General features: G+C 37.9%; 1 protein-coding gene across 1 annotated transcript in view; it reads left to right on the forward strand.

The window, feature by feature from the left end:
- Window positions 1–248: 248 nt before the first annotated feature.
- Nhs (NHS actin remodeling regulator) overlaps window positions 249–26518 on the forward strand; it is a 42810-nt gene continuing 16540 nt past the window's right edge. The window contains exons 1-2 of the mRNA XM_059250477.1: window positions 249–435; window positions 6023–6156. Coding sequence (XP_059106460.1) covers window positions 249–435; window positions 6023–6156 — 321 coding nt within the window. The remainder of the gene's footprint in view (window positions 436–6022; window positions 6157–26518) is intronic.

The following is a 26518-nucleotide window of genomic DNA, read 5'->3' on the forward strand; positions in this document are numbered from 1 at the left end:
ACATAAAATACAGACCAAAGTTTAGGTAGATAGCAGGAACAATATGCAGAAGTATCCATGGTCTCCCATCTCCTGGTCCTAGGGCATAGTTGTCTCCATATGTATTATCAACTTCAAAGTTTTTTCAGCCTTGAGTTAGGTTTTTTGGTAGTATCAATCAATCTGGACTTCACCTCTACTTGCCTTCCCATCTCCCTGTCACCTGCACACCACCCCAGAGCCCACTAAATGCACAGTTAGAGCTCCTGATGCATAATGCCCTGTTTGATCTTTGTCTTGCAGCTGTCTCCAATTTGGACATTGAGAGTAAGTTGAGTGTATACTACCGTGCACCATGGCACCAACAGCGAAACATCTTCCTCCCAGCCACCAGGCCACCCTGTGTGGAGGAGCTGCACCGCCATGCCAGACAGAGTCTGCAAGCCCTGCGCAGAGGTAACTGATCCAGCCTGGGAGATTTCTGGGACAATATCGGAAGGCTGTGCCATCTAGGGTTTTTCTGTCCCATCAGTAGTCCTGTCACCTCCTTAGTTAAAGCAAGCACTTTGAAATGCTCCCATTTCTACCCTGTATGAAATCCATGCGTAATATCAGTTACACGTATATGTGTATTGAAATTACCATTATGGCCTAAATATGATCACAAAGAGAATTCAAAAGGGAAAAGTATTAATAACTGTATCTCATTATGCAAGTGCCAATTCACAATTGTATTAGATGACATAATGAAAGCAGTTAGATGTCTGTACCTCTCAAAAATACATTTGAATTAAGTAAAGATAGAAGCCATTCCAAACAAAAAATGTGGAGAAATGAAGGAGCACTGGAGGCAGGGGCAGGAGAAAAGCCATGAAAATTGGTATATTCAGCACCTATTAGATATGGACAAAGTAAGACTTTGGCTTATAATGAAAAGGGAATTAGGTTTGATTCAGAAATAGGTTTCTGGCTTCTTTCTGTAGGAGATTTGGATAAAGTATTTAAATGTTGTATGGGACATGGAACCTTTTCATTGACCATCAGCATATTACAGGATGGCTGCTATGCTTGGCTCCTGCCCAATCATTCTAACAATCATAGTAAGGCCCTCAAGTGCTCTTGTGTTTCTGTTGAGAATCTCTGAGCTGATCCAATGCCCTCATTCTATGGGGAGGTGCATGGGGACTTGAAATGTGTGAAATCTTGTGCAGAGTCGTGCAGGCTAGCTTCAGAGCCAATACCTCGCCCTGAACCTCTGATCCCCCAGCCAGAACTCTTTCCTACTTTGCTACTGTGTCTTGTGAAAATAGATATTCATATTTGCTCTTCTGTCACATCATTGAGAGCACCAAAGACAGGCATGTAACAGCCCAGGTAGAAAATGAACCTTTTCTTGCATCCCAGTGCCTTAAAACCTATGAGAATGAGGACTCAAAATGCTCATTATCCTTTAAAAGTCTCCCAAATGGATATCAGACGATGGTATGCCCCATTTTCTGGCCTGTAGGTTTTTGTTATAGAGACAGATGCTGTCTACACATTCATTGTGTTTGTTTCAATATCCCTACACTTATTTAAGGATTGCTAGTTTACAAAAACATTATAATGCAAATAAAATATTTTAAAGCTTTTTTCAAGACACAGACAACCCTAATAAGTATTATTTTCATCCACATCTGTATGACTTCTGCCTTTTCTCCTTTTAATGAAACAACTGACCTACAACTGTCCCCAAAGTAGTTGTTCAAAAGTTTTTGTTCAAGTTATTAGTAGTGAGATGCTGTGATATTTATAATAGAGAAAGGACGCTTACTGTTCATTTTAGCGTTATGGTTGGGTAAACAAAAATCCTTTAATAAATTTTTAGTGCAAGCCTCCTTCTGGAAATCTTCCTCTATACTATTCTATTCCTAGGCACATTTCCCATAATAACCTATGCATCCTCCCAACATGCACACGTAACCATCTGTCGTAACTGACCACTATGGTCCTGCCCGCCTTCCACTGTTAATCCACTAGCAACTCAAGGGTAAGGATGGTGTCTTATTAACTTATTCTAGTCAAAGCACGTAGCACAAGCCCAGCATATGGTAGGTCCTCAATGGATGTGTGGAAGGGAATGAAATTCTGCAGAAATCTGATTGAGCATTGAAAGCACAAGATGACTACTGAGGAATTTTAACATTCTCACTAAATGCTTTCTCAGATCCCATCATTAGAGAGCTTGAGTAACATTAGCCCTGTAGACATCATTCCTTTTTTTATCATTGTATTATTATTAATCAGTCCTCCCTGATTAGATTTTTACAGATTTAACCAGATAACACTGAGCTGCTCATAAGCTGTCATATTTCACTGCTTCATCAGGTTTGGACTTAATGACAGAACTGAAGAACAGCAAGTACCAATATCAATTTTCTCTGCAGTTCCTCCTGGGGGGATGAGAGATGGATATAAGGCCTTCTGGGGTTCAGATGGAAGACTATGGAGCCTGTTTTGCCCTGTTCAGACTGCCTTGTTTTGTGGTTGGCTCAATAGCAAATCTTGGGTGTAGTAGTTTTAATAGCACTGCAGAGAGCCATAAACAGGAATTATAGGCATCATAGAATTAAAAACATGCAGTGGTGTAGAATTAAAATTAGAAAGCGACTTTAAAAAATAAATAAATATAAAATAAAAACCTTGCCTAAGAAACAGTAATGTAACTGTGTATCCATCAGCATAATCCACCTCTGCCATCTGGTGGTGGGGACTAATACCAAACTTGCAGACAAGGGCTTGGCTCCCTAAATGTGGCAGTGAGCTTCCCTGTGGGGAGTCTCTATTTGGACAGCTGGAGTCGCCTTGCTATATGGGGAGACAGAGGATGATGAAGCATGGGCAAGTAAGACTGGGCAGCTGCAGATTTGTGCTCGTTTGGGAACTGAGATTAAACGTGAAATTGGATTCCTTATTATCACCCCCTTACCTTGAACAAACTGTACTGAAGACTAGGCAGTATTATGCTGGATGATAGGATTGAAAGCACAATCAAGTGTGGTCTCTGCTTTCAAAGAATTCCTGATGTAGTGAGGAGGATGAAGAAGTAAGCAGTTAAGTTCAACCCAGTGCTATGGGGACTGAGCAGAAATGTACCTATCATGCTATGGAGCCTCGGGGAAGTGGCATCTAAATGGATTTCAAATTGTTTAGAATGCAATTATTGCTTTCTCTTTTTCTTAGCAATTCTTTAATGCTCAGCGCCAGTAATAACTTTAAGTTATGCCATCTTTTATGTTCATGAAACACACAGAGAGACTAATACGTGGCTATAAAGAGATAATTATATTTTATATTTCCTTTCCTTTCAAGTTTCTGGCTGGTGTCTAAGTTTCTTTGGTCTAAAGGTGTAAGGATGAAAATTTGACTGCAGTTGTAGGCCCTGGTGGACTGATATTGTCTCTACCTCACCAGTGGTGAGAAGTATCATTAGTGAGCCATTAATTTAGGCTGCCTACTCTTGGCCTGAGTAGAGGAGAAGATGTATTTAAGATAGTATGAGAGAGGACTAGTTGAAAGGGATATTGAGTGCTTACCTTCCTTCTCACTCTGCTCTCCTCCCGTTCTTCTTAACTAGTAACGCTGGAGTTTAAGAATGTATAAGATTTCCTTGTACTGTCTGTGAGAAAAAGCCCACTGTTCACTTGCAGAGAATAATGAGGTCGACACTAGAGGTGGAAACTTTACCAAGAAAGGAATCTTTCTCAAAATTTCTTCTTGATTAACATTGACTTTGGAGGCAGTGTAGCAAAGACCACCCATGTGTTGGGTTTTTGAGGACCTTTCTCTGGTGGTGAATGGAAACCATTTTTTTTTTTTTTTGAAGAATCTCAAACAAAGAAAATGAGGAATACTGTCATTTTTTTCCTAACCTATATACTAAGCCTATGACTCTAAGAAAGAGTTTAGGGAATGAGGCCCAAAGGCAGTCAACTCACTGGTGGAAATCAGAGGGCTTGAGAGAGCCCAATTCCTAGTTTCTGTAGCAAAAGATTGAATAAAGCAAAGATGGGACCAACCTTAAGGAGACCAGTTAAGACAAGTAATAAGATGTAGAGAAGCATGGGTCATTAATTGTACCAACAACACAGCTCATCATAAATATAGAATATAGTGTATGTTTTGTTCAAAAACCTTTACTTCAGTAAAGCATTAAGTTGTCCAGTTCCTCAACAAGCATTTATGAAAGTCCATTTCACAGGTGCTGTAGGTCTTCTGATCAAAAGATGAATCTAGTTTTGTTTCTGAACTTGGCCTTGTGGCACAGACCAGTAAGTCTAGCAATTCAGGAAGCCAGGCAAGAGGACTACCAAGTTTAAAGGCCTGCCTGGACAGTTTAGTGAGACCTTGTCTCAAGAAAAGAAACTAAAAGGGCTAGGAATATAGCATACTATTAGCACATTTGTCTAATCTGTGCAGCGTATATCATATAACATCCACACACACATGACTGCTCCAGGGTCCACTTAAATATAGTTCAAAAGGCTGACAAATAGCGAGATGCTATTTTTTAACAGTACAATCATACAAATGGGGATGATACAGCCTTAGGAGAAAGGATATCTGATATCACCTGAAAGGGTCAGCTTAGTTTGCTTTGTGTCAGTCACAGGCAAAAAGAGGTAAATGGTACCTTATAAGTCATAGTGTTGTAACTGCTCAAAGAATTCAGTTGCAGCAAAAATAATTATATTCAAATATTGAAAAACCTCAAATGTCTTACTCCAACAAGTGATGTATATTTGTCCTTTACAAGGCCTGTGGGACAAGCCATATCAAGGTTAAAGACACAAGAACTATGTCTGTACCACTGATCACCTCTTCCTGAATCTGTTTCTACATCTGCAGATGAGGGGACAGCAATAATGCCCATTTGTGTGGGTTTGTTCAGATGAAAGTTTTAGCAAAGCATTTCTGGTACATATCAATAAACATTGGGAATTCTGAATAATATTGTACATGAAATGAATGATACTAATGTTAAACAATGCAAAGACAAAATGAAAAATGGGATACACAAATTTGTATCTCAATCATGATGAGGCCTTTAGAAACTTCAAGCTCTGGGGATGATTGTAAACTGTATTTTTGGAGGTAGACAGCTTTTAGTATAAGCAAGAGATGTTCTAAGGTATACAAAATACTGGAAACCTAAATTGTATTTTGGGCATCTCTGAAATATTAATTAATTAATTTTTGTGGTGCTGAGGATCCAGCTCAGGACATTATCTCAGTGATTCTTATTAAGAAGTCATGACTACTTTACCCCCACCCCCACCCCCTTCCACTCACAGATATTTCTTAGCTTTTCCACAAAGGCAGTTATATCCTGAAATAAGAAAAATGCTGTCTCTGGGATTGCCTTGCTTTCTCTGGGAGCACAAGATTGCAAAACCATCTGAGTTTTTGTGGGTAGCAAGAATAGGATGCAGATGGCTGCATTGGTGTGCTGGTTACACAGTTTTCTGGGGGAAAACATAAAAGATAAATAAAATATCGAGTGCATAACATTTGTCAATTTCTGTGCTATAAATACAGCCACCATAGCCTATTTCCACGTATCTATCATTGAAAACTGGCTCATAACTGTGTCCTGATTCCATACAGTTCCTTCCTAGAACTAGTAGCACCTAGGCCCAGAAGCTGTAGTAGGTCTGCATCTTCTCTGCACTCTAATCCTCATGGCAGCAAGCCTTCCACCATCGTTCTCAACCTTTCTTTTTTTTTTCCACTTGTGATATTTTGAAATGAGGTGTGTTGAACCGATAAATAAGCTGTCTTGTACTAAGAGTATAAGATGGACCCATGGGAATGGGTGTATCTGCCCTCGTATCCACAAGTGAAGATTCAGTTAGGAACCATTAAAAAAAATCTGATAGAGCATATAGATTAACTAAATTAATGAAAGCTCCCTTTTTGCAGCTCTTGGTTAACACTCAAGAGGGGAAGAACAATTGACAGTATCAAGTATGTTTCATTATGTTTGTCTATTCTGTGCCCTCAGAACACCGGAGCCGAAGTGATCGACGGGAGCAAAGAGCTGCTGCCCCTCTCTCCATAGCTGCTCCACCACTGCCAGCCTACCCTCCAGCTCACAGCCAGAGGAGGCGTGAGGCCAAGGACCGTCACTTCCTAACGGTAAGCATGGTGGCTACTGGCTGGTCTGTATTTGCTCTTCTTGAGCATTGAGTTCCTCTCTGCTCATTGAAGGAAGCTGGGCTGGCTGAGAGGGCAGGTCATAGGCATATAGGAACTCCTTCCAGTCCTTTTTGGAGTACACACACACACACACACACACACACACACACACAAGCTGGTTGTGTAATGCAGTAAACCAATAATAGTTAAGGACTCTAAAATCAGAAGACAATTTTACTTCCAATCCCAACTCTGCTTATATGTTAGAGTTTAGGATTGAGTTATTTCTTTTCTCTCAGTTTCTACCTTTGTAATAAGGGGATATTTTTTATTTAGCTTAATAGGGCTTGAAGATGTATAGAGCTTTGCACAGGGACCGACTGACACAGACTAAGTTATCTATAAATGTTAAGCACCATTGCTACTACCATTATTACTAGTCTGACTCCACGGGAGAAGCTGGAAAAGATCTTATGTGATGTAAAAATTTCCCACTAGAATCAGTCATAAGTTCCCATTTTCCCATTGGATGTAAGAGGCTACTTCCCTAGGGTAACCTATTACCTCACTGACATCATCACTGCGGGTAGTTTCAGCCTAATCTGGGTGAATGTGGCTATAGCTCAGGCCAAGCTCTCAAGTGTGGACCACAGATGATGAAGCTGAGCCTGAGTGGAAACACCTGCAAACTCAATTGGCAGCTGCTGCAAACACTTCATCTCACATGTGCCTTCTGGGCCCTCGGTGGGGATAAGTAAACATTTGCTTCTGTGTACTTGTATCATTGAAGTCAGGAGCCATGGTTTCGTGACCAAGCCCATCCAGATTGTCTTCAGGCTGCCAGCACTCATACTCTCTTATTTGGGGTTGAGGCCCGAAATCTAATTAAGTAACAGCACTAAGTGTACGAATTGAGGATTCTGTTTGAAATTAAATGCCTGACTCTAAAGCCTACACCAATATGGACTGGGTAATATGCAAAATAGTGCAAAATGTCCAGGTTCCGTGATGCCAAACATTCAAAGGGAAACATACTTCATCTAAATGAACTTGCATGTTATAACATATCCAGATAAGACCTTGAGTGAGACTAGACGATCTAAAGGTATTTTTCTTGTTTTCAGCCAGCTAGTAGGCACTGTGCCCTTCAGTTATGTACCATACTGAACTCACCACATTGCTGTGGTGCAGCCCAAGAGTAAGAAATGGGGGTTATGATTCTTTGATTCATCAGACAGCATGCTTACACATGCTAGTGATTTGTCATAAAAGTCCCTACTCCACACAAGTTCTTATTAAGCTTAACTCTACTTGCCAAAGCGTTTGCTTCTAATGAGGTATTTTCTGCATAAAATGCTAAAAATATTTTCCCATTCATTATAATATGTTTTGAGGCTCATTAAGTTGGTTTTCGTAGGGAGGAGGTGAGACAAAAATTTTGAGTGCTTACAGAGGTGACAAGAAAATATAATCCTTTTTATAATATGCATAATTTTTAATGACATCTAAATACCTAAATAAGATGCTAGGGAAAGACTTAAGTAGTGACTAGCAATAACTGTGCTTCATCAACCCAATAGATAGCAATAAGAGGTTTCTAGATTATACTTTGGTAAACCTCTGGAAGTTTGCCTATCTTGAATTTCTCAAATCTTGACATTTCCAAGTCACTTGGGGGAATTTTGTTTTCAATTGAATTTGGGTCATTAGAAGATTTTCCATTCAAGTTATACCTCACACACTTGGCTCTATGTATTCAGCTTAAAAGGCCATATGTTTCTTAAAGAGTAAAGGTTACAGGAATAAGGATAGAAAATTTGTAGACAAAACCCTGGATACACATTTTCTTAGAGAACTAGTATATCTATATTTTATCACAGAGTGACTCTCCTTTTTTAATCTATAAGACTTAGTTAAGGCATTTTCCTCCTTTTAAAAAAATATTCATAAGTCCCGAGTATAGGTTTCCACTACTCTGTGGGACACTATAATATGTTCTGGTCAACACTGGCATGCCTTTGAAGCCAAACTGCCTCAACTTGAATACTAATTCTACCATATAAACTGTGCAATTCTAGACCAGTATATCCTTTCAGTCATTGTCTTAGATATAAGAATAAATAGTACCATATAGGTTTGGCACTAAAAGTTGAATGTGTTTGTGAATAGTGCTTAATGCATGGTAAGCACTGTGGTGATATTGTGTTCTCCAAAATATTGTACACCCTAATAAACTTATCTGGGGTCAGAGAACAGAACAGCCACTAGATAGACATAGAGGCCAGAAAATGGTGTCATACACACCTTTAATCCTAGCATTCCAAATGCAGAGATCTGTCTGGATCTCTGTGACTTCAATGCCACACTGGAAACAGCCAGGCATGGTGACTCACGCCTTTAATCCCAGGAAGTGATGGCAAGAAGCAAAAAGCTATATAAGGCATGAGGACCAGGAACTAGTAGCTGGTTAAGCTTTTAGGCTTTTGAGCAACAGTTCAGTTGAGATTTCATTCTGGATGAGGACTGAGAGGCTTCCAGTCTGAGGAAACAGGATCAGCTGAGGAATTGGCGAGGTGAGGTGGCTGTGGCTTGTTCTGCTTCTCTGATCTTCCAGCATTCACCCCAATACCATGCTCCAGCTTTCTTTTCATTAATAAGACCTTCTAAGATTCGTGCTACAAAGCACTCCATAAATATTAGGCATGATGGTGATGATGATGATGATGATGATGATGATGATGATGACGATAATGATGATGATAGTTTGTCATTCAAGTACTTGGTGAGTCTGTCATATAATGACAAGATTGTAAGTTTAAACCCCAGCTGTCTAATTTTTTGGTTGGGTGATTTGGAAAAGGTTGTTGTATCTTTCTGAATTCTGGTTTCTTTCTGTTTTTTTTATAATTAAATTCCAATTTCTTTGTCTCTAAGATAGGGCTAATCATTTCAATTTTGCAAGTCATTAGGTATATTTCATGTGATACTATATAAATAAGATTAAATTATGTTTATACAAGTCCCTAGCACAGTGCCTAAAATATTTGAGCATCTGAATCTATATTCATAGTAACTCTTATCATTAAATGAAAGGCCTGTAATATATATAACCTTATAAAATTAGAGAAAATATAAATCACTACACCCTTTCCAGAGGATAAGGAAAACTCTAAATATTCATGCACTTTCATCCAGCAATTCCACATCTGAGAATTAACTCTAAGGTAATAGATCAGTCTATGTAAAGATTTATTCATTAATATGTTGATCAAATCACATTTTTAATAAAAAAATATAATTATATATGTATATATATTTCAAGTATCCAAAAAGGACCTTACTTAATAAATTTTGATATACATTATATCCTATCCTATAGGATGTAATGCAATATCATAGTATTATATGAGACTATTTAATGACATGAAAAATGTATACTTCATCAATGAGGATTTTTAAACAGCCTGTAAGATTTTTGTATAGAGTATCATCTCAAAGCATGTCTAGGAGCAAGTATCTGTAGATAAATGGCTGAAAAGCTATATAGCTATGGTTCCCAAACTGTGAACTAAGATGCCCTATGGTAGTACCATGAACTTATGCAAAGGCCATGAAATATTAAAACATTTTCAAGGGACACAGTGTCTTCAGTCCAGTGACATCTGGCAGTGGCTTCAAAGTAACTCCATGATTCCTGCAAGTAAGAAGGGATGCTTTGTTTCTTATCAATTAATTTATCTGAAAGATTCTACAAGAGGAATTCTCAGAAAAACTGGTTAAATTTAGCTTAAAGCCCACTATTAGGTGAGAATTTAAGGAGTGTCTCTAAATAACAGCACCCTCTGACATCAGCGTGACAAAGGAGGTGATTTCAGGGAAAGATTCACTAATAGGATTATCTTTCCCAATTGGCTCTTGAATTCTGAAATTCTACCATTAACAACTGTGTATTTATTATTAAAAGAGACACCAGCCTTGTCCGTGAGTTCAACTTTAGGATATCAATTTTAATGAAGGGCAAAAGATTTATATGATATGAAAAGAAAGCAGAATTGAGGAAATTAATTTTAGAACATCTATTTGGAATTTGAGCTTCAGGACCAAAGCAACCCTCTCTAAATCCACATCCTCTCATAGCATCTCAATATTCTGATTGATCTACTATGGAAAATACAGCTTTTGACTGGTCAAAGACCCAAAGACTTGTTTGGACCTGGCTGGAAGCCAAATGTATAAAGTTTATGACAAAAAAATATATTTTCTAGATGCATAAGAAAGAGAAACCACCTAAGATCAATTCTTTATCCACATGAGCAGAATTTTGTCTGCAAGTGTATTTGTTAAGTGACAGGATACTGATTATTTATTGGGGACAGGAGAGATAAGGAAAGAAGGGTAGCACTGAGGTGTGTGTTTGTGTACTGAACAAAAGCTCAGTGACTGAAACTCAGTTATCTTCAGGTAGAACTCTTGAGGAATTTTCTCCTTGCCTAGGTAGTAGTCAAATTAGCATGCCTTTAATCCCAGCACTCGGGAGGCAAAGGCAGGTGGATCTCTGTGAGTTCAAGGCCAGCCTGGTCTACAAAGCGAGTTCCAGGAAAGGCGCAAAACTACACAGAGACCCTGTCTCAAAACAAAACAAAACAAAACAAAAAACCCAGCAACAACAAAAAAAGAATAACAAATTGCAATCAGACTATGGGATATTTGTCAGAGCTGCAACAGGTAGCCTCTTCTCTACAAATGCAATCGTGGATTGGCAATCTTGGTCAAAACCATTCCAAAGAAATAAATTCAAGATAGCCTTGCAGAAGTTTTTGGTAAGAAGCAGTATTTTTAAGTGCTTAAGTGCTGTTGATTAGAAAATTTCTTGTTTGAGGGAGTTGAATAGTGTGTGTGTGTGTGTGTGTGTGTGTGTGTGTGTGTGTGTGTGTGTGTGTGTGTTTGTGTACCTGTGTATCAGTGTGTGTATCGAAATACACACTGAGTCTTCTGTGCAGCTGAGGACAGGGGTGATATAGTAAGTCCCTATTTCCCAGTAATTCCTTCAAAATGGATACAGAATAGCAAGGTTGAAAAATGAAAACAGAGCCACCAAAAACACACCATCAAAATTATTTGAGGTCAGAGAATGCCCCAAAGACCAAATTAGTATGAAGTAAAAAGAGAAAAATAAGCACCAAGTCTTCTTCTTGTCACAGGGGCATGGAGGGCAAATTTTAAAAATCTGCATGGAAGTAGGGAACTAGAGTGCTTCTGGAGGTTGAATCTACCTCCAGAAAAGTTAAATTTATCCTGTGCCTGAAAATACTTAAAAAATTTGTAGCTGAAGTTTTCTCCAGTCCTGCCTGGCCCACGGTCAGGACAAATCTCTCACCTGCCAGTCCTGCAGCCGCTTAGACCCAACTGAGTAAACACACAGAGACTTATATTGCTTACAAACTGTATGGCCACAGCAGGCTTCTTGTTATCTAGTTCTTTTTGTTTGTTTGTCTGTTTGTTTGTTTGTTTTTGTTTTTTGTTTGTTTTTCCGGAGCTGAGAACCGAACCCAAGGCCTTGCGCTTGCTAGACAAGCACTTTACCACTGAGCTAAATCTCCAACCCCTTGTTATCTAGTTCCTGTATCTTAAATTAACCAATATCTATTAGTCTATAAGTTGCCACATGGCTCATGGCTTACTGGTATCTTACATCTTGCTTTTCATGGCGGTGGCTGGCAGCGTCTCTCTGACTCAGCCTTCTAGTTCCCAGAATTCTCCACTCTCCTTGTCCTGCCTATACTTTCTGCCTGGCTACTGGCCAATCAGTGTTTTATTTATTAACCAATCAGGGCAACATATTTAACGTGTAGAACATTGTTCAAATAGACAAATCTATAGGAAATGGATTTTAAAATATGTGTACCATGCAGTAACAGTCATCCATTCATATATAGAGATTTGAGAGGAAAAAACGGCAGAAAGAAAGGCATATGCACTCTTTAGCAACTACAGATGAAGAAACCAAAATCAAACCTCAGATTAGAAGGACACATACAGCTGCCCTGCTGAGAGCAGAAACCAGTACAATAAAATATCTGGATTTGGGCATAATGAAAAAAGATGCTACCATTGAAGCAGGGATCTTGGGAAACACACTAATGTCACATAAACGAATAAAGTAGGTTAGCAAAACTATATAAGTGATTGGAAATATTAGTGAAACAATGCAGGAGACCTGGATTTTATATCCAACTAACATCTTCTTCAACTACCGGGACTATAAAAGAGCAGTTTTCAACATAGAGAAGCTTAGAGAATTTGTACCCACGAGGAATATCATGGGACAAAGATTCCTCTTTGTGGAGAATCTACCAAAGAGCAAGCTTCATTGAACAAGGAAAAAGCCGAGAAAAAGGTCAACAAAATGATGGTTATTGTGCATTTTAACACATGTAAATATAGATCCAGAACTATAGTGTGGGGAGGATGAGGATGGTGAACTAATGTACAAAGGTTAAGCATGACAACAGAAATGATACAACGTTTAAACATGAGAAAATAGAGAGTAACTAAGAAAATGAAATGGCCTCATTGATTTTTGTCTAGACAATGAGTAGGCCCTAAAAGATGACAGCAACCAAAAAACTAGTTGTTCAAGTGATAGAAAAGGGACACATACTGCAAAACAATTTGTTAAAGCTGAAGAGCAAAGGCATATTTTTTAAGAGAAAGAAATGAACAACTATAACAAAATACACACAGTTACAAAATATATCAGAATTGTCACATCAACTAATGTGAGCTTAATTTGCACATTAAAAGAAGCCCTTTCAATTTGTTTTAATCAAGCAACATCAAACTACACACTGTATACATGAGGCACACCTAAAATAAAATGATCAAGAAGATTCCATAAAGGACGGAACAAAGATAAAACAAATAAATAAAACAAGAAATCAGTAATGGCTTAAAATATAATACTCATGAATATTAATATGACAAACAACAGAGCTACATTTATGAAGCAAAAACTGTAGGGTATACAGATATAGATAGAAACATGATACCATTAGGTGACTTTAATACATCACTTTTATTACAAGACAGAGCAAGCAGACAAAAAAAATAGATAGGAGACAGAAAACCTAAAAAAACATTGTCAATAGACTTCAAGCCATGATAGTACATATTACCAAACATAACCATGGAACATAAAAATTGATTATGACTTAGATTCAAAATGTCAATGTTCCCTAAAGTAAGAATCTTCTAAACAACACTTCCTGATCACAGTGCAGCAAAGCTCCAAATTACTAACAGAGGCAAAGCACCAGAAAATCCTTTCCACCTGGACGTTTTAAAACTTTCTGTGAAACATTTAGCAAAAGAAAGAATATGAAGTGATATTACACAATTTCCTAAAAATGATAATGAAGATGTTATGCAAGAGAATCTGGAAAATAAAATAAAACAATGATCAAGAAAAATACATAGTACCATATGGTTAAATAAGAGTAAATTCTGACACCCCTAAAACCAAAACTAAGCAAAAAGAAATAGAAGTAAGCAAATAATGTGAAAGTACAAATTAATGAAGCAGAGAATAGAAAAACAGTAGGCCTAATTAATAAATAAAAATCCTGGTTGTTTGAAAGAATGACCAAGAAAAAGAAATAAAAGTATAAAAAAATTATGCCAGGGAACATAAATATTGAAACAGAAAAAAATGGAACAATTATAAGAGATTGTTTTGTAGACATCATGCAAATAAAGTTGAAATCTTAAATAAATGAACAATTTCTTAGATGAATAAATATTGCCCAAATTATCCCCTTTAGATTTAGTAATATTAAATAGACTCATTTTCTTAAAAGAAACAGTCACTCTTAAGACCCTTGTCCCCGGGCCCAGATAACTTCCCAGAAGAATTGTATTTACCTTTCAAAGTCCATATATTCCCAATGTGCTATAACTTGTTTCAGAACATTGGAAATGAAATAAATTTCACTATTTCTTTTATGACGCAAGTATAATAATATACATACCAAAAGGCCATAGGTCCATAAAATAAACTTCACAATTATATCATTCATATGTATTGATTTTAAAAAATATTAAAATAAACATTTGCAAACATAATACATACCAAATTAAGAAGTTAGTGACTGAATGAGATTCATTTTGGGAATGGAAGCCTTATTCAGCATTAGGATGTTTATTAGCATTATATGCCATATTGATAGATCTAAGAGGGAAAATACAATATGACTATGTCCATTGAAAATTTTTACAATCTATTTTCATTTTTAAAAATCTCAAGAAAATAATAATTGAATGATACTTCATTGATATGATAAAATATGCATATACTTTAGCTCAAAAGCCAGCACCTCAATTATAAACCCTGAGAGACATTTCCACAGAAGTCACGAAGAGATCATGTAAGCTTACTACCACTCCTACTGCTTAATATTAGATTAGATATATTAAAATGTGAAATTTAATAAAATAGATCAATTAAATACACAAGAATTGAAAAAGAAGTAAGCCTGTGTCTAACTGAAGATGATGAGATAGTACAGCAGACAAATTCTCAATAAACAAAGGGGAAAAAGAATTCAAATATTCAAAGCATTCAGGAAAGAAGCAGGATGTCAGCACACAAAGGTCAGTTGCTTTTGTTTACATAAATGATAGCCAGTTAGAAGAGCTAGTGCTAGAGCATCATTTGAAGCAATAATAAGGTTGGTTAAATATGTAGGAACTAATTTCCCAGAAATTTATAAAATCTATATGAGAAAAACTCAAAGAACTTCCTAAAAATGTAACATAAGACTTTTGTGAAATGAAACTATATTCGCTATACTTGGCTTAGAGCGATTCAACATTATAAACAAATTAGTTTTGTCTCTGTTAATTTGTAAATTTGACCCAATTCCAATAAGATTTATTCTATGGAGTCATACCCATAGTACTAAGATTCATATGGAAAAACAAAATGCACTTGACTAATCAAGCAAATGCTGGGAAAGGAACTATACAAGATGTGACTAGTGCTACAAGACAAGAAAAATATATTAAAGTCTCTATAATTCAGCAGTGTGGTATTAGGCAGATATACCAGTATGATAGAATACAAAGTGAAGAAATGGACTGGTAGAACATGATGACATATAATTAAAGTGACAGCACCACAAACCACTGAGGTAAAAGATCGAGTTATTTAATGGTGCAAGAATAAATGGCTAGCCATTTTGTAAAATAAAAAGTGATCTTACCATTTTATCAAGCTCAGCACTATTGACGTTTTGGACCAGATAATCCTTTCCTGTGTGGGCTTTGCTGTGTCTTGTTCTAGGTGTTCCTACCCACTAGGTACCAATAGCACTCCATCAATGACTTAAGACATTATCATATTTTCACTCTGGTGACAGAAACAACCCTGGTTGTTAATTATACCAATCCCTCCAACCATACACATAAATAAACTCAAAATGGATTGGGGGTCTAAACATTACAAAATGAAACTTTGTATATGAAAGAATAAAATACAGGTGATGTACTCTTTGGCCTCAGTCTAGGCAAACCTTTAGCAACTTTGATTTTTATGGCTCAGACACCACAAACAGAATTAAGACATAACCAAAGAATGTGGAGAAAACATGCAGTATACAAAGGATTGATATCCCTAAGTGACATATGCCTCCTAAAAATGGAGGAAGAAAGAACAAAACTCTGAAAGAAAAAAGAGAGATTTAAATGGACAATTCAGAAAAAAGCATAAACATGTTCTTAAACCAAAACAAACTCCTGGAGACCCCCCCCCCCCGAAAAAAAAGACAATACATGCTACTACCATTGCTCTTATTGACCAAACTTGATGATAAAACCCTATTGCTGAAGACACCACACACACTGGTCACAGGACATGGGGAAATCCAATTGGTACAGGCCAGGAAGCTTCCTCCCTACTGGTAGCTCTCATAATACCCACTGGAGAGTGATTGTGGAGTGCTCAGTCACAAATGGGGCATCTATGGCATACCACCTTTCCAAGACTCAAGGACCACCTTGGTAGAGGAAATGGAAAGCTTGGGGAGGGATCAGAACAAAACAGTGTCTTCTGCAAATGACAGGACCACTGTATTTCTGAATTCACAGCAGCTGTGGTTGTCTGTGCAAGACCTACACAAGGTCAAGCCAGTCACCATTCTAGTATGTAATAGAAAGGGGTTCATAAGTCCCCACTCCTCACTGAGGAGCTCTGGATAGTTGATGACTTCTTGGGGACAGAGAGTCAGTTTTCGTTAAGAGTATGGCTCATGGTAAGTTAGCCATGCTCCAGTGGAGGGCCCACATCCAGAAAGACATGAACAACACAAATTAAAATTTAAAAAAGAGACACGAAGTTGAGGGGCAGGAAGGTGAAGATGGATCTGAGAGGAGTTGAGGGAGGGAGTTGAGGGTGAATATGATCAAAATACATTGTTTGAAATTCTCAAAGAATTAATAAACATTTATTTTAAAATTTTCTCAAACTCATTCATAATCAGAAATGCAGACAGCATAGGGCAGCATGACTTGTTGGTGAAACTAATGATTCTTCATGTTAGAAAGGTATATGAAATACATAAATGTCCATGCGTTGGCATAAGACTCAATTTTGCAATTTTCAAAAACCTTCACACTGCCAAAAAGGCAATTAAAAATATAGATAAAACAGAGTTAAGAACATAACCCTCATAGACTTCTATCACACACATGAAAAAGAAATCCACACAGTGTATGGGAGTAGGTGTGTGTATGTGTACGTGTGTGTATTATACTAGGAAGTGAGCCCAGGCAAGCACTTTACCACTGAAATGTATCACAACTCATTGTTTACTTTTTATTTTGAGACAGGGTCTTCCTAAATTGCTCATTCTGCCCTTTAACTCACTCTGTAGCCCAAGATGTTCTTGAACTTGAAATCCTCTTGCCTCAGCATCCTGAGTTGTTGTGATTATGGGCCTACCCCACAAGCCTGGCCAGGAACCATATTAAATAGTTGTGAAATACATAAATACTGCAATAAATTATACTCCATCTAGAAAAAAAAAACCTTGAAGTTTTCTTGTGAAAAGCAGCATCAGAAGCTTTGCAGTTTGTGAATTACTGGGGAAGGATAGAATGAGGCTGATATGAAATTAGAGGGAAGGCTGTAACAGTACATGTGAATAGGCTCCCACGCCATAAAGTGAACGTGGTAGCTGGTGGATGTCTGAAATGTGTTTTGCATTCTTCTACAGCTCAGTTCAGCTAGGTGCAATCCCTGCATTCACTTAGAGTTTTTTCATGTATGAAATCATGCATAAGCAAACACAACATTTACATTATGTTCAAATCACGCTCCTAAGATACCAATTGCTTTGGAACTAATGCAAGTTTTCAAAATGAGCATAGCAGAACTGGCTGTAGAGGAAAGATAAATCAGAACAAATGAGGTTGGTTTAACTACAGGGGGTGGGTGAAGATAAGAATGAAGTAATAGAAAGGAGGCAGTGGGGCTGAAGAGGAATGACATTTCTTTGAGCACATTTTGTTGTTGTTGTTTTTTGTTTTTTCATACTTTGTAGTCTTAGAGCCCAGACAATATTTCATGAATCCTCTACCCATAAATAAATAACATCAACTAGAATGTGAGGAGAACCCCAAGTGGAACGTAAACAGTAACAAATAAACCTAACTATATCACAAATGAATGATAAACCCACCCTAGAGGAGGGGAAAGAAAATACCTAACATTGAAAACTTTGGAAAACATTATTTGGGGTTGGCTTCATTTCATTACAATCAAACTAATTTATTTTTGGAGCTACAGCTATAATTTTAAATGGATCAATCAAGCACAGCCAGGAATTAAAATGTATTATTATATAACTAAAAGTGGGAAAGCAATAAACTTAGGAACATTGTGCACATTAAAAAGCCTCAGTTGACTAACACATTGCTATTAAACAATCCCTGTGTTTCATACAGTTTCTAATCACCTCACCTGTTCATAAAATCTGAATGATACTTCATAGTGAATTCCTCATGCATTTATACTTGTGTTACCCTGCCCACTCCACATTTGCTATCCATTCTCCATTCTTTTGCAGTGGCATTCTCAGCCATTCCTTTAAGAACTGTGTATATATTTTCCTTCATAAGCAAGGAAATAAATAAGTAAACACTGAGTCAGAGAATGACAGCTGAAGGCAGATATATGAATGAAGACACCATGCAGACAGATTTTTGGATGTCAATGGCCTTATCCAGTGAGGTTTAAATTTAACTGACTTTGGCAAAGAATCTGCTTTGGCTTGCTCAAAGGCCTGCCATTCCAACTCTGGTTGTGCCATCAGTGCCAGACTCCATGTTTCTAAGGGATTAGCAGTGGTCTACATAAGGAGCAAGAAAGCCAGTGTAACTAGGTAACTAATGCTACAATACATTCGATGCTTTGGACTTCTGTTAGGAGCTGACCACAGGAAGCATAGTCATTTGCCAAGTATAAAAATATTAAAGATTCTGAAAACCATCATTAAATCTTTAACAGGAGAAATTAAGTACCCACTAAGCAGCAATCTTTTTATTTAGAAATGTGAAGGGAAAAACATTCTAATGAACATAACACTGAGTCATAAAAGATGCAACAGAGGGATGAACTCAAGAGGTTTTGAAAGTCCCCAAGAAAATTGTCAGAGCATCGATTTTGGTGATTATGGTGCCCCCAAACTAAGCTTACCTTCAGGCACATGGCTGCTTCCTGATAAATCAACAGTGCAATATGAAGATGTGCCACATAGAGGTGTGTGTGGAGACTCAAAGGCCTGGTATAGAGGAACCTGGACAAGTCACTTGAACATTTGGCTCTATACTTCTCACTTGACAAGCAGAACATCTCCAAAAACCAGTCCTTTGATGACAGAGAGAGGGAAGAGAACTAAAACCACAATTACATTCTTCCCAGAGAAGTGTTGGTTTCTGAAAAGCTTCTGGAGGGACAATATCATAGAGACCTGTTTATGAGCTAAGGTAAATAAAATCTTCTATACTACAGAAAAATTTTTTCAAGTTAGAAATATATTTAGCACACATAGCTTGGGGTGTCACAGAACAGATGAGATTTTTAAAGGATTATTAAGAATCTAGGAGACTAAATGACCAAGGGGAAGTGTAGAGTGGGTAACAGAGAAACAGGAAGCAAAAGATGTAAGGCTGAAGGAGGTGCTGATCACCTCAGGGAAGGCAGCATGATTGTAATATATATCTGTTGAAGGACCTTAGCTGGTTGGGTCCTGGCAGAATTCCCTCTCCCATTTTCTCAGATCAGGTAGATATGTGACATTCATCAGCAGAACAGGTAAGATACATTTGTAAATGAAAAGCCAGTAAATGGATACTGAAGAGAAAAAAGACCAGGAGCATCCTTCTGTTGTGCCCTATTTACACTAAAAGTGGCTTTGTGTTCACAGAACACATCTGGAGCTAGCATGCAACAGCAATAGTATGAAGAGAAGGGGAATAATGGTTGGACAGGACAACTCTCATGTTCTGTTTCTTAAATACTACTCCCAAAGAACAATTTGATTTTAATCCTTTGGCCAAGAAATACACTTGTTGTTCTTCTGGGAGACTCAAGTTCCTTTCCTAGCACACAGCATATTCAGTGTCCACAACCACTTTTAACACCAGCTCCAGGGGATTCTGCACCCTCTCTGGCCTCACTGGGCACTGTGCTCACATGCACAAACTCATACATACATAAACACATAATTGAAAAATAAAAATAAAATCTTAACAAAATAAATTAGATGTCCATATTCTGCTCTAGGTCCACTTTCTCCAAAACCCTAAGAAATTCTTTGGTTATGGCACTGTCTATCCAATCAGCCTTCTAGATGGTCCAATTTGCAATGATGCCCAACATAAATGTAGTTGGTGTTTTTAAAATCTTTCTGCTCTTAGGTCTTTGTGGGCCCTCTACCCATCTCTCAAATAAATACACTAAGTTTTATTATTACTTATAAATGCCCGGCCTTAGCTTGGCTTGTTTCTAGCCAGCTTTTATTAAATTATCTTGTCTATCTTCTACCTCTGGGCTTTTACCTATCTCTATACTTTTCTTTACTTCTTACTCCATGGCTTGCTGTATAGCTGGATGGCTGACCCCTGGAGTCCTCCTCTCCTTCTCCTTTCTCTTCTTGATCTTCTCTTCCCAGATTTCTCCTGCTATTTATTCTGTCTGTCTGCCAGCTCCACCTATCCTTTCTTCTGCCTAGCTATTTATTAGACCAATCAGGTATTTTAGAAAGGCACAGTAACACAGCTTCAGAGTTAAACAAATGCAACATAAAAGAATGCAATATATCTTTGCATCATTAAACAAATGTTCCACAGCATAAACAAATGAACACATCTTAAAATACTATTCCACAGTACAACATATATAACACCTGGAATAGCTCACTGGGATATTGTGGCATCTCTATCTAGATTATATAGTTACAGTACAAAGTGGAGATTGTTGATTACCCTGTTGAATGGTTCTGACCCATTCACATCTTTGCTCTTTGTACTATATCAATGGTTCATAAATCAGTCAAAATTCTAATGAATCCAAAGAAGTTCACCTAGTCTTCTACAAATGGAAAGAAGACTCTGATCAGTGGGTTAAGGTCAAGTTCTGAAATTTGCAGAACATCTTCCCAGCTAAGAGTCCTAGTCTCCTCTCTGTCTAGGCTGGTGATGACAAAACTGTAGGAGCAGACAGTGTGTCTGCAAATGTCTTTCTTGATCCCCACAAGTATTTACTCAATAGTAGCATGGGGGCCTGGGACTCCATCCCAACCCAAGAGTGTTTCCAAGAACATCCCTGTCAGAAACAATAAATATTCCAGATAATGGTAGCCAGGTGTGTTGCTGTTGGAGAAAAGAGGTACAAATAAGCTAAGTGGGAAGTCCAGAATGAACCCTGAGGTATAGGATTGGAATCTGAAGTGTCAGTATAACATATACTTAAAGTCGTGCACAGATACATATATGTAAACAGAAAGTAAATGTATGCATGTATGTATGAATATATAGACATATATTGCCTAGCTTATCTCAGAAGCCTTTAGGATTAAAATAACTCTGGTAACACTGAGCATATCTAGGGACTAGATCTTGTCTCCAAATACCAATAGCTAATAAAAGGGCTCCTTGGAGAAAAGTTTTATCCAAGACTGGGTTAGGAAAATATAAGATAAGTCTGGATTATCTTGTAGTATCAGAAAGCATGAGAGTGCTCAAAAAATAGTAAGGAAGCATGTAAAAGATAATAACAGACAACCTGAAGGAGTGTCACTGGCCAAATCTGGTACACTTTGAGCAGTAAAATAAACAATGGTAGTAATGATTTATGACATAAAATAAGATAAACACCATGAGTCCTCTGTGTGTATGTGTTCATGTGTGTGTATGTGTGTGTATGTGTATGTTCACCTATACAAGTATGTTCAGAAGCCAGAGATATATTCATAAATTGCTTCTCCAACTTAGTTTTTGAGATAAAGTCTCTCACTGCATGTGAAACTCACCATTTTAGCTAAACTGATTGGCCAGTGAGTTCCCCTGGGATCTGCTTTCACTCCAGCACTGGGGTCACATGCAAATACCAACCATGGGAGGCTTTTTAATGTGAGTTCTGGGTATCCAAACTCAGGTCCTCATATTTTCATCGTAGGCAAAATTTGCCAACTGAGCCATATCCTCAGAACCCCTACTGATATAAATGAATTAAATAGATAAATAAATTAACATATGGAGGATAGACACACTTTCTTACAAAAGAATTCTAATTAATGAATGTAGAGGTAATGTTGAAAAGAAGATCATCATTAACCAAGTACTGTGACAACAAATTTTGTAGACAATAGTCAACAATAGATTAAAGTTAGTTGGGTGAAAAACAGAATAATTGTGTAGTGACAAATTTATCACCCACATTATAATTTTTATTATCAAGAAACAGTAGCTTTAACTCAGAAACCTGATAAACACAACCTTAACCAAGTGGTGAAAATTAACATGGCCGGTAATAGGGCACACCTTCATATGGCCTCCTGATAGGATATATTGAGAGTCCATTTATGTAGAACTCTTGCCAAACGAAGTCATCTTACTCAGCATGAGAAAACATCAGACAATTCTAAATCTAAGTAAATTCTACAATGTAATTGATCAGTATTCTTCAAAAATGTCAAGGCCATGGAAGACAAAGACTAAAGAACTACTGAAATTGAAGGAGATTGAGGAAATTGGAGAACTACGTGCAACATATGATCCTGGATTGTATCCTAAGTGAGAAAGGGAATATGAATGGGAAAACTGGCTGCATTAGTTAGGAATATTTAGAGCAGTAGTTACCCATCCCAGCCAACTCACCTATTTGGCCATCTCAGAAATTAAATGGATCTTGGAGACATACTGTAAATTGCTGGTGACTGTTATTGTGCTTGCTATTTCTACGAAGTGTTTGTATTGAAGAAAATCATCATACTGCCTGGCGTGTAGATACAGCTACAGATGATAGCTGAAACCAACTGCCAGCCTAGGGTGAGGGACCATTGCCAGGATGCTGTTACAAGAACAGTGTGTCTGAGGGAATAGGAAGTCCCTTCTTCCTCTTCTGGCCGTCTAGTCTCCTTCTATTGGCAGAACCTAATGGGAAGCAGCTAACAAGACAGAAACATTTGCAGAACCTCAGCATTCCAGAGCAGTATACAGGAGAATAGATTTGTAGCAAACAGACAATCAGACAATCGCTTGTTCAGCAGCACAAGAGCTGATGAAAGACAGCTTTAACCAGTGAGCCTGGTTCACATTAAGGATTGTGAAAAAGAAAGAAAATGCCTTGTTGCAGAATTGAGTTTGGGGATTCTTTTAAAAATATTAGCCTGGCTGTGGAGCTGTCAATAAAATTACTTGTCTGTATACATCATTTTGCCAAATATTCTTGGGTTGAATTATCTTGCATGCTTGAGACTTTTCCACTATTCAAAATATAAGCAGACAATGGAATAGTCTTCACAATAAAAAAATTGAATTATTGATATACATAGCAACTTGGAAGGATCTCAAAGGCATTATTCTGGGTGAAAGAACCTAGTATCCAAAGGTTACATACTCTATGATTTCATTCATATAACATTTTCAAAGTGACAAAACCCTAACTATGGAGAACAGATTAGTGACTGCTAGGGGTTAGTATTGGGGGACGTTGTGACTATGAAGTGACAGCACAGGGGGGTTTGAGAAGATCACAGAACAGATCTGTGCTCTGATCATGGTAGTGGCTCCATGAGTATACACGTGATACTACTGTCCCTAGAGGAGTAGGCTGAGCAAAGGCGGGAGGTTCATGGCTTGTGTGAGAGAAGGTCTCACCTAAAAAGTTGGCTGTGGTGAGGCCGAGGATGACCTCGTGCTTTTGTCCCAACTGTTCTGAGTTCTCTGTGCAAAGCTTCAGTGGGAATGGAACCCAAATGGGGCAATATCTCCCCACTTCTGGTTCCTGCTGACTCCCCTAGCTGCTCCCTCTGATTCGGGTGAAAGGGGTTGTGGTGTTTGTAGCAGTTCAAAGACTCTTTCTTCCTAGTGCTTCAAAGCGGGGCCTGCCTTTTCCTCACTTGTATCTTTTATTTGCTGTTAGCAACCTTTGAGGATTGATGGAGCTGAGTGACCCTTGGCAGGGGCTCCCCTCACTGGCAGAACTGGCCACAGGGAATGAATAAGATACTTACTGGCACCGATTTCTCAGTCATCATGGTCAGTGAGCCCTGTTTTGTGTTCTGGACAGTTCAGAGCAATGCTTGTGAGTAAATGACTTAGCTGAGCAGTAGGTACAAAGTGTTCTCCACCTTGGGTTCCCTGTAGACCTCTTTTCCTTTCATGTGGGACTACTTTCCACAAATGCTTCCAAATAGGATTTTGTTAAGCTCTCTGTGTTTAAAATATTTCATTAATAGCACACGATTAAACAAAGTGTTCTTGAATGTTAAAATACGTTTAGTATTCTATTATTCCAGAAATTTCTGTTCCATTTCAGCCCAGGCAAAATGTTTTATGGCTGGGCAGTTGCTTTCAGATAGCCGATCTTTGGGTTAAAACCCAAATGTCTACCAACAGAGTGTAACTAAAAGTCAATGAGTGTCTGGTTTCTTCAGCTCCGCATCCTTAATTTTTTCTTATTTTATTTTTTGAGGGTTAAATCCAGAGTGTTACGCATATGCAACACAAGTGCTCTGTCACTGATAAGGCCCTAGCTTGTTTCACACACTCTCGAAAATCAATGTGGAATTATCAATCGTGTGTGCTTTTCTATCTTATTCATTTTTGTGTATGCGTGTGTATAGGCACACACACCACAGCATGCATGTGAACATTAGAGGAAAACCTGCAGAAGTCATTTCTCTCCTTCTACCACATGGGCACTGGGGACTGAACTGAGGTCATCGGGATTTGAACCATGTGCCTTTACCTGCTGAACCATCCCTTCAGCCCACATGTACTTTTTAGATTACTGTGTTGTATTACAGTTTTATGAATACAGTACTCCACAATCTGTTTATCATTCTGCAGGTATTTTAGTTAGTTGTTTCTAATTGTAGGGTATTATTTGGTTATTTGTTTTTTTACAGATATAACTGCTATAAATATTTTTATGCAAGGCTTCTTGTGGATATACTCATTTTCTTCCTTTCATAGATCTAGCAAGGAATTAAAAATGGACATATGTTTAACTTTATCAATACTACCAAACAGACTCTAAAGTGATTGTACCATTTTAAACAACTCTTGTCAATTTAGAAGCATTTCAGTTGCATCACATCTTTGCCAACACTGTATGTTACTATTCTTTTTCAGTTTATCCCCTCTATTATACATAGTGACTTGTGGTTTACATTCAAATTGCCCAGTAAATGGTGATATTGAACATATTTGTAAACACTTGTCCATCTTTTGTATGTTTTCTTTTGCCAAACATCCTTCAGGAGAATTGAGGAGTTGGTAACGTTCATCAGGGGAAAAAAGTAAAGGTGTGATTTGGAAAGGGAGATTTATCAATGACAAGAGAATGTTCCCCAGGTTTGAATAATTATACTTTTTAGCACTTTTAATAGATATGAATGCATAAAGTAGCTAAAGAAAAACTTAGTAAGCATCTATCCTTGAACATCTCCCTTCCTGGCCTACAACCATTGTGCACCAACTTCTGCTTCAGTGACATTCCCTTGGATTTTTCATGGGGGAGTTCTGAGCACCTTAATAAGTATGTATTTGCTGGTGTGGTTTTCTTTGGGTCTTAAAGCTGGCTAGGAGTAGTGGAATGATTGGTTTGGACATTTGGGGTTCAGGGTGGTATGTTAGGTAGGGGTGATGTCTTTGAAGAAACTGAAGGTTGGGGTGGGGCTCAGCCCTGCAAAAGCAGGGGATGTCCCCTAAGCCTCTTCCTCATTCTTTATTTTGCTTGCCATTGCTTATTCAGCTTTGGAGTGCAGGAGTTGAAGACATGGGGAGAAAGAAGCACAGGATGAATTTAAAAACGATATTATTAAACATGTTTGGAAAGATGATCACATTGCTAGCCAGTGGGAGACTTTGAGACAGTCTCAAGGGACAGACTGTGCTCTTTCATGGCGGCAGCAAGAGAATGACATGTGAAGAAGGCATTGCCAAACTTCTTTAAGCCTCAGAGAAGGATCAAAGTGGTTCATATTTATGTACAATACATTCACACACACTCCTGCACAGAAGAGTCTGAGGCAGATGGGACTTCTCCGTCTCGCAGATGGGCCATAGTATGTACATTAATGCACAGATTGGTCTAAGGACAAACAAGCTCCATGGTAGAGTGATATTAAAAGTCCATGTCACCTCACTAGAAATCTGGTATGGACTGTAAAGGATATTTGCACTGTAAGGTTTTACTCCTGTATTCAAATATATGGTAATACCTCATCTCCAGTAAATACTTCTCAGGTTTAAGATAGCATGATAGTTGTAAATCAGCTCTGAAATTCGACAGCTATAAATGCCATGTGGTATCAGTTAGATCACAAACCAAAGCCAATTTTTCAAAACATTTCCTGCTGGAATACTCACAACATTTTAACAGATGTCTTTTGGCAAGTTTTGAAGCAAAATAATCCCCTATCAGCATATGAAATAAAACTCAGCAGAAAGTAAAATATGGAGTAGAAGGATTTTTTTTCTTCTTTGGCCATTAAGAGACAGAATTGGGGAAATCTCGAACTCTTTAGAGAAACACTTGCTCAGAGCCACAGAAGTCAAGGCATGAACTTTTCTCTCT

This window comes from Peromyscus eremicus, chromosome X (genome assembly GCF_949786415.1).
Source record: "Peromyscus eremicus chromosome X, PerEre_H2_v1, whole genome shotgun sequence".
In the NCBI taxonomy this organism is placed as follows: Eukaryota; Metazoa; Chordata; class Mammalia; order Rodentia; family Cricetidae; genus Peromyscus; species Peromyscus eremicus.